Source organism: Phoca vitulina, unplaced genomic scaffold, assembly GCF_004348235.1.
Source record: "Phoca vitulina isolate PV1807 unplaced genomic scaffold, GSC_HSeal_1.0 scaffold2, whole genome shotgun sequence".
NCBI classification, from domain to species: domain Eukaryota; kingdom Metazoa; phylum Chordata; class Mammalia; order Carnivora; family Phocidae; genus Phoca; species Phoca vitulina.
The window spans coordinates 76,500,783-76,509,631 of record NW_022589705.1 but is presented as its reverse complement, the minus strand read 5'-3'; the positions used below and the strand labels follow the sequence as shown (position 1 = coordinate 76,509,631).

The 8,849-nt window shown below is 57.1% G+C and overlaps 1 protein-coding gene across 1 annotated transcript; it reads right to left on the bottom strand.

Annotated features, from left to right (window-relative positions):
• Positions 1-1,434: 1,434 nt before the first annotated feature.
• On the bottom strand, positions 1,435-8,793 carry FNDC5 (fibronectin type III domain containing 5). The gene is made up of 6 exons (XM_032388608.1): positions 8,703-8,793; positions 6,960-7,075; positions 6,257-6,455; positions 5,832-5,921; positions 3,874-4,007; positions 1,435-3,541 (listed from the first exon to the last, which is right to left on the bottom strand). Exons 1-6 carry the CDS (start codon positions 8,773-8,775, stop codon positions 3,536-3,538), a joined length of 618 nt encoding a protein of 205 aa, XP_032244499.1. The 5' UTR covers positions 8,776-8,793; the 3' UTR covers positions 1,435-3,535.
• Positions 8,794-8,849: the final 56 nt, after the last annotated feature.

Here is an 8,849-nt window from a genome sequence, read left to right as displayed (position 1 = left end):
GGTACAATACTATGTATTTTTAAAAAGAGCTGAATTAGAGGTCTTAAAAGTGGATTCTGGAGGACGCTACCCTGAAAAGCCTGGGTTGAAAGGACAGGATCAGAAAGAGGGAAGGATTCCTGCCCCACAGAAACACGGTCCTTCCTCTTCCAGACCCTGGGGCTTCCCTCTTGTTCCTGGGAGGAAGCCCCCTGGCTCCTACTCCAGGTGTCAGGTGGGCTCTGGGACTCTGTTCGTACCCCTTTGTTCTTGACAAATAAGGAAACCACCCCCCCAGAGAAGTAGCTGGCCTGAGGGGTCACTCGGTGACAAGGAAGCCTCGCCTCTCGTCTGGCATTTTCCCATAGGCCCTGCGTGGCCTGCAGGTCAGGCCTCTCAGTCTCCAAGAACTTGCCTACACCCGTCCCAAGCTGTGAGGAATCTGCGGGTCTATGTGGTGAAGAGGGGACCCCGGCTCAAGTCATAGCTGTAGGGTTCTGGGCATGACGGCTGGTCCAAGAACAGCTCCGTTGTAGAACTTGGGGGTTTAGGGAGGTAACTACAGGGAATGGGGTTTCCCTAAACCGGACTATTCACTCCTCTCCCATCCCCCTCATACCCTCAGCTGACGTCCTCCAGGTCCTGCCAACCCCCTGGCCCCCACAGCTGGCTGTACGTACCTGGTGCTGACCTCGGGGCTTCTGCGCCACATGGCACTAGACAGGCGCACAGGACACGGGGCCTGGCAAGTACCTCTCTCACGTGTGGTTTAGAGTTCTGGGTGCCAACAGATTTCCACTTTCCCACCCAGCCTTTAAGACTTGCTCTCCTCCTCTTGGAACCTTCCATTACAGTGTGCCCCTAAGTCCCCCTCACCTGACCTTTTCTCTCCGGCTCTTGCTAGCTCTGGACAGGAGTGTTCGAGGTGTCCCATTCACTGGTTTGCTCACTGGCTAATGACATCCTTACTCCACCTTTCAGCCTGCTGTTGGGATCCTAATGATGTTCCTTTAACCGCCCCAAACAGCATGCTGGGACTACTGAGCTGCGGCAGGCAGCTTCTGCAGTTCCTCCTTCCTTCCCTCCTCACCCTGGGGAGACGCTACAACTGCATTCCTCTGGTCAGGGAAAACACCCAGCCCCGCCCAGAGGGGAGAACGCTTCCTTCTAAAAACTGAGCACCAGCCTGCGTACCTGTGCGGCGAGGCAGCCCAAGCTTGGGTTTGGGGGCCTCGGTAATAGGAAGATGGAGGAGCTATTTTCTGCTCCTACACGTGCACCCCCATCTGTTCGAGATTTCCCTTCCAACTCCAGCTTGGCTGGCAGGCATGTCCCTAAGAAGCTGCAGGCCAAAATGGAGAGAGAGAACGGACTCCCTCCTCCACACATCCTGACTTGCTGCCAATTGCCGGAAAAAGAGGGTAACATTTGGGCATTTACCAGAAGACAAGGATGTGCCTTTTCATTTGTCTTTTATTTTACATTTAAAAAGAGGTTATTGCTCTAACTGGATCAGAGGTAAGGACCTCTCCCCTAAGGAGCCTTGGCCTTGCAGCCCCATTCAGCAGGGATGGAAGTCACAAGACAATGAGTGGAGCCTCATGCCCTTCCATGAGGAAGCCCTTAGTATTGCTGACATCTGCCTTTTACCCTGTCTCTCCTCCCTCCCTGTGCTGCCACACTGGGGCCAAGCAGAGCGGTGGCTGACCTAGCTGGGAGAGCTCTTGTAGACCGGAAGGAAGGGGCAGTCATTGGGTGATGGCTTTCAGCTCTCTGGCTTGGGGGGGGGGGGGGCCAGTTGCTCTTAACGTTCAGTTCAACAGGAATTCACTGAGCACCTACTGTGTGCTAGGCGCAGTCCTCCCACATGCCCGTCATTCACCACCAACGGAAGGCACAGAGGCCCATCTCTTCCCCTGCAGGCATTCAGCAGCCGTAACTTGTCAGTCCCAGGGAAGAGTCTGCCTTCCCTTATCAAGCACCATTTTGTTTTGTTTTGTTTTGTTTACCAGAAAGGGGCAGTGGAGAGAGAGACCTGTCACCTCACACCACTCAAGGCTCTAGGGAAGGACATGAGGACCCTGGGTAGCTTTCACAGAACCCTGGATGAGATGGCGAGATATGGACACCCCAGAGGCCAGGGCTGCTCTGACTGTCCACGGTAATGGCTCAGGCCTGTCTTCCAGCAGTTTCCACTCCAGAGCGGGTGACTCAGCAGCCCCCAGGATGTCCCACGTGGACATACCTTTTCAGTTGTGTAAGCCAGCATTGTTCCAACTCCAAGAGACTCTTCCTAAAGAAATGGGGCCAGCACCTCCCAGGTCTCCTTCTCACTTCGTCTTCTTAAGACTCCAGACTAATGATGTTACAGTTGGAATAAGGGCCAAAGAAGACAGAGGCCGAAGGCAATCAGCTCGGGGAATTCCTCTGCCCTCTGGAGTGAAGCCCTTCAGTCGTGTTTTCCAAAGAGACAAAACAGAACATCTTACACGCTCGCCAAGTTGTGCGTCACACCACAAACAAGTCCTTGATGGCTGGATCCAGAAAAGGCTTGCTGGCAGCCATGACCCTGCCCCATGGCTTCCCTGATGGCTCTCGGTCTGAAAGACACCGCTGGAGTCAGTCTAGGTGCTTGTCATCTCCCAAGAGCTTTGTGCATTTTCTCGAAGAGGAAGCCGGTCCAGGAGAGGCGAGGAGGCAGAAAGAAGGCTGTGTCTCATGCAGCTTTGCCTTTTCCAGAATGGGGCCGGGCCTTTTAGTTTTGTGGCTTGTTTATTTTTTTGCAGAATTTGGGTCTGTAGTTCAGCCTCCTTCACCAGACTAGGATGGGGAAGAGGGAGAACAGTGCAGCTAGCTGGGCCTCCCCCCCACCATGGTCCTCCCTGTCCCTGTGCCCATGGACCTGGAGACCAGCAGAGAAGAAAAATGAAATCCTTCTCCCTGCAGACAGGCAGTCATGCTTCGATGATGTTCACCGAGGGCTTGTTTGGAAACTGGGAGGAAAAAAATGAGAGAAGCAGCCAGGGCTAATCGAATAGACTTCTTGCAAGGTTGGAAATAGGGGGAGGACACGAGAAGGAAGGGCTGCCACCTGAAAGCCAGGCTCTTGTCCCGCATAGAAGGGAAGGAGGAGCCCTGCCTGTGTGTCTCGTCTCTCTGCCTTCTCAAACCCAGCCTTCGGCCTCACTCACTTGGCTGCCAAGACTGGGTGCCAGGCCCTGGGCCCCCCAGCCCCCGGTCCACCCCCAGCAGAGCCATCCCACCGGCTGGTTCACTCTCATCCTGCAGACCTGCCTCTGAGTGCGGCCTCAGCCCCTGACACTGTCGACGTGCTTCTGGAGATGGGGGTTACTAAGAGGCTTCAGGAAAATGCGCCAGAAAGAGAGAAGCCAAGAGAGAAGACAGTAAGCCAGGGGGTGTGAGGAGATGGGAGGGAGGAGGAAATGTAGAGAGGGCCAGATGTTTGTTTGTTGGATAATCATCGTCAGAACCATGAGATCCTCTCACTTCTCTACCGTCTCTTCTGAGCGGCTCAGAGCAAGCACTGACAAGGTTTTCATATCTGTTTTGCAGAAGAGGAAAGGAAGGTACAAAGAGGTGAAGCACCTGCTCAAGGTCACACAACACGCAGGGGCCGAAATGAGCCCAGAACCCCCTATTCGTGCTGTCCCACACCAACCAAGCGTTCTGCCCTCCCCACTCACAGCATTTTCTTAACCCCACTGGCCCCTGGCACCCGGCCATAGGAGAAGGTCCAAAATCCACGTGCAGTGTCCCCTGCGTCACACCGGCAGCGGCCGAGCTCGGCTCTGCCCAGCTGCATGCGCGCCCGGCCCCACGCTGACCCTGCTGCAGCCCAGGGGCCGCCCACCCAGGCCCGAGACCTGCGCTCACCTTGCTGCGGAGGAGACCTCCCCCTTGGTGCTCTGGTGTGCTGGTTTCCGACGCGCTCTTGGTTTTCTCCTTGCTGTTATTGGGTTCATTGTCCTTGATAATGTCATACTGGCGGCAGAAGAGAGCGATGACGCCTGGGGGGGGCGGAGGGGGGGACAAGGGAGAGCAGTGAGATGCCAGAGCTCCAGCCCCCCCACCCGTTTCCTTCCCACTGGCACCTGCTGAGCTCCGGGTGGCCTCTGGCTCCTGCCTCGCCGGCCCCCCGCCGGCCACCCCCTGCCCTGTGTCCCCCGCTTCCCTTCGTCAAACCCCCGACAGCTCTCTTTTCCAGTGAGGGGAAATAGAAACAGTAACGCCCGCCGAGCCGGGCACGGGCACGGCCGATGCCCCCAAGTCCTCAGAGCGCTAGGAGGGCACCTGTAGTTCGCAGTGAGGGCACCGACGTAGAGAGCCTAGGAACCCGCTCAAGGTCCCGCAGTGCGGAGAGCCGGGGTGTGCGCTCAGGGTCTGCGCTCGGCTAAATGCTTATTGTTAGCAAACTACTAATACGTGAATGTGATAGTTTTTGAAAGCCAAATACTATTAAGGAAGCCAGCTCCAATTCTGGTAGGTGTCTTCTCCATTTTTACCTCTGCTTTATTTATAGTGCTATTTCCGGATCCACCTGCTTTAGATCCTATCTTTTGACTTTCCACCCTGGTAGATACAGGCTATCATCTCCCCCCACGTCCTTTCCCGTCATCCTAACAGATCACAATCACAGTCTTGGGGTAGTTCACCACGTTTATCTTGTTACGATTATGTAAATACTATCTATGCCATGTCTGATAATGCACCAGAAACCTCTTTGGTACAAGCCTTTGTTTTTTCTTTTTTCCCTTTTTTTTTTTTTTTTTTTCACAACTGCCTGTTTTTCGATGTGCCTACAAAATATTTTTTCCAGATGCTTCTACAATACAGCCTGCTCTCTCAACCACCAAACTAAGACAGCTTTGGCATGGTGTTAAATCCCTCAAAACGGACTCCAGCCTACTTTATAGCCCCACCTTCCTTCACTGTCCCCCTTTCTACTTTCTCTCTTGGGTCACAGCTGCACTGAGCCAGACTGAACTGAATTTGTTTCTTATACATGCTGTCAACAGAACCCTGTTCCCTTTTCTGGCTGCCTGGCGAACTCCTATTCATCCTTTAAAGCTCAATTCCCATCCCATGTTTCCTCCTCTCTGTGTTTTTCCTAATTTCTACTGCTAGAATTAATTCCCTCTCCTCTGCCCCCATACATGGCACCCATAACACTGAATTATAGTTAAGTAGGGGTCTGGCTTCTCCTAGAGCCAGTTCCTGCAAGCCCCGGGCTCTTCTTAGTCATGACTGTAGTACTGTCTGGAACGGAGAGGCCATTCAGAAAATGCTGGTTGAGTTAAGTACCGAGATGAAATGTGTTCTTTATCCTCGAGTAGCTCACAGACAAGTGGGAAAAGGCAGAGACATGAGCCCAACGACCTCATCTAAGAGTAGCTACAGGGAGAGACAAGCAGTGCCATATGCTCATGGACAGACTGGGGACATTTTATGGAGGCGGACTCAGAACCGGGGCTAGAAGGAGGAGTAGGTTTAAAAGGGTGTCCCAAGCCCGAAGCACCTGGAGGTCCGGCAACCCCGGAAGGAGGCGTGGCTGCTACAGCCATGGCCAGAAGGCAAAGGGGCTTTGGGTGTGTCTGCCCCAGGAGCCCAAACTACTCCCGAGGGAGGGAAGGGCAAGGGCTCAAATAACGGGTCCTCCAAGGCAGCTAGCTCTCAATCCGCTAAGTTTCTCGTGAGAGCTAAGCTAGAGAATGGGTCCCATCTGGCCCCCAGAGCAAGACTACTCACATCACCTCTCAGCTGCCTCCACTCCTGGGAGGAAAGGGGCCTCCCTTCCCCAGAGGCCAAGTGAGGAAGAACCTGGAGGCACTCACCGGCCCACATGAACAGGACCACTACGATGATCAGCACCTCGCCGGTCCGCAGCTGTTGGCTCCTCCCCATCTCCTTCATGGTCACCTCATCTGCGGGGAGGGAGACACTGGGTCCGAGGTTCTTTTCGTCCCCAGCCACCCCTCTAGGGCCAGGCCCAAGATCTTAAGTGCTTATCTCTACAGGTGTCCAGACACCTAACAAAGAGATTCGAGAACATGCTGATGGCTACTTGGGGCGGCAGCCACAGGGCTTGACCCAAAGCTGAGAGTTGATATCCCCACTGTCTCGGGGACTAGGGTGACCTCCTCTCTCTCAGGTCTGGGGGTCTGGGGAGGTAGTGAGGGCTGGTCCTTTCCTCGAGCCACCCACTGCTCCGGCCCTGACCCCCCTTCCCCCCCCACCCCCCCAACAGTGCCAGGCCTGCCTTTGTTCTTGGACGCCATCTTCTCTGCCTCGCGAGGGGTCTTGAACAGCACTGGCTCGCTAGCGGGACTCTGGCCCTGGATGGAGATGGCCTGCACGTGCACGATGTACTCGGTGTCCTCCTCCAGGTCCCAGAGGGCGCACGAGCGGGTGGTGGTGTTCACCTCCTGGATGAAGCGCAGCATCCGCACGTCCTTCTTCTGCCGGGGCAAACGCCAGGCCCACTGTTGGTAGCGCCCAGCCACCGACCCCGCTCGGCCCCCCTCTCTGCCGTGACAAGGGCTCACCCGGCTACTGAGCTAAAGCCTTTACACACTTCAGCTTCCTCACGCACCCCTCATCTCTGCAGGTGGCTAAGACTATCGCTAGCTCCATTTTACAGAGAGGGAGACGGTGTGGGTGCCGAGAGGTTAGAAAAGTTGCCCGAGACCGTCTCTCCAGTGAGAACTTGCACCGGGTCCCGAACTCAGGTCTGTGTGAGATCAAAACCAGACTTTCGATTCCCAGTTTCCAGTCAAAGGCCCCAGAGCCCTCCTCACTGATCCATTCCCCTCTGGGGTCCCCGTTCCAAGCCATATGTACAATTCTTCTGCCTGTCTCCTCTTGCTCTAGATTCCTTTTTCCTTTCTGTTTCTGCACACCCTCCTCCCCATCCCCTGCTACTATCTTGATGTGTCCTCCCCTCCCAGCCCTTCAAGGGTTACCTGCTGAGAGATGGCAAATCCGATGACGACCTCATCTTCCAGGACGTCCCAGCTCACCACCGCAGAGTTGGCCTTGAGGTGCCTGACAGTGACATTCACTGGGGCCGAGGGGCTATCTGGGGGTGGGGAGGCACCTGAGCCTGAGCACCCCCTGCTGAGACCCAGGCCCACTAAGTGGGAACCTGGGGAAGGCCACGCAGTGGGGGAAGGAAGAAAGCAAGGCGTCCAATGGGGTTGGCACGTGGGTCTCAGTTCATTAGTGGTTCAAGAGTGAGGCCTGAGAGGCCCAGGCTCCTCGTGTCCAGGGTGGGAGCCCCCACAAGTCACACTGGCCCTATCCGGGGCCAAGCTAAAACTGATGGGCCTGGGCCAGGGCCAGATCTAATGGAAGGGTGGTAAAAGGTGGGGAGCCAGACATAGGGGAGGCTTAGGTGGCCAGGTTTGCAGGTGCTGAAAGTTAGTCTGATGGAAAGCAGTCAAAAGGACTCCCAGTCCAGTGCTCTTTCTACAATACCACACTGTTAGGTGAGTGACCTTGAGGGAAGGAGAAAAACCCAGAGGTTGAGAAGAGCCAGGCTAGGGTGAGCCCTGGGCTGGGAGTGAGGATCAGGAGAGGAACCCCCGTATCGCAGTGAGGCAGACAGAATGCAGCCTGGGGAGGGGTCTACGTGAGCCTCTTCTCCACACTCTGCCAGCCCCAAGAGGCAAGTGGGGAGGTGGCAGGGGAAGATGGGGTCACTCAGAGCAGGTTCTCTCAGGGGAGAGTCAAGAGTACAGGCTAGGCAGGGTCTTCTGCATGTGGGAAGAGGATGAAAGGGGATCAGTTGAGAAGGGAGTGGGAGGGAGACAGGGATGGTGGAGATCAGGGCAGGAAGAACCTCTCTAGGAGGGGGGCCCTGGAGTCACACAGTGTCTACATCTCCCAAGGGGCGAGTGCGGCAAGGGAAAGACCTGGCTCTGAGCAGCACCCTTTGCCCCACACAGGAGTGGACCTGAGGCCCCAGGGGCTGGGCCTGGGGCAACAAAGCCATCAGTGGAGAGAGAGACAGAGGGACACAGACAGGTGGCGGCAGACACAGAACCAGAAAACAGACAAGTGGGCTATCAGAGACAGACGGAGAGAGGAAGCAGAGAGAGAGAGAGAGAGAAAGCACTGAGCCACAGAGAGATGGGTAGAGGGAGTGATGAGCGAGGTGCCAGAAGCCAAAGGGACAGATACAGAGCCCCAGGAGAGGCTGGGCTGGGTGAGGATGAGGCCGGCGCTGGGAGCAGGCCAGACCATGACTGCGGCGGGCTCAGGGGTCCACCCCATCCACCCCGAGCTCTAGGGTGCCAGTCTCCATCCCCCTCACACTTGCTCACGCAAACTGGGACCCCATCCTGCTCTGACCCGCAGAGTTGTCCTGCAGGGCTTTGGGGACAGGGAGGGAGGCCCAAGGTGGGGGGACTGGTGTCCTCAGCTGCTCCCCAGGCCAGAGAAGGGAGCTCAGCTCGGGCACCTGAGGGAAAGGCCTGGGGTCAGGGCCATGGGATGAGAGGGCTGGGGATCGCAAGACCCTACACCCCCAAGGCTGGGGTGGCGGGCCAGGGGTCGGGGGCTGGAGGACGGGCCCGGGAGTCAAGAGGTGGGGAAGAGGCCGGGGCCGGGCTGGGGGGGCGGGGAGCAGGAAGGGGCCCGAGGACTCCCGCCCGCCCGCCCCGCGCGGAGCGCCCCCCCTGCGCCCCCCGCCCGGGCCCCCTTACCCGCCTGCACCAGCGCGAGGCAGACGCAGCCCAGCCACAGGCGGAGCGCGGCGCGGGGCGGCCCGGGGCGCATGGCGGCTCCTCCGGCCGGCCGGCCCGGGGCGGCGCAGGGGGACGCGGCTCCGGCGCCCGGCGGCCGCTGGCGCT

Coding starts and splice junctions, on each gene's coding strand:
- FNDC5 (XM_032388608.1), bottom strand. CDS start 8,775: ATGCGCCCCGGGCCGCCCCGCGCCGCGCTCCGCCTGTGGCTGGGCTGC. Junction 7,076..8,702: donor CCTCGCGCTGGTGCAGGCGG/GTAAGGGGGCCC, acceptor CCCCACCCCCAG/ATAGCCCCTCGGCCCCAGTG. Junction 5,922..6,256: donor GATGGCGTCCAAGAACAAAG/GCAGGCCTGGCA, acceptor CCCTCCCCGCAG/ATGAGGTGACCATGAAGGAG.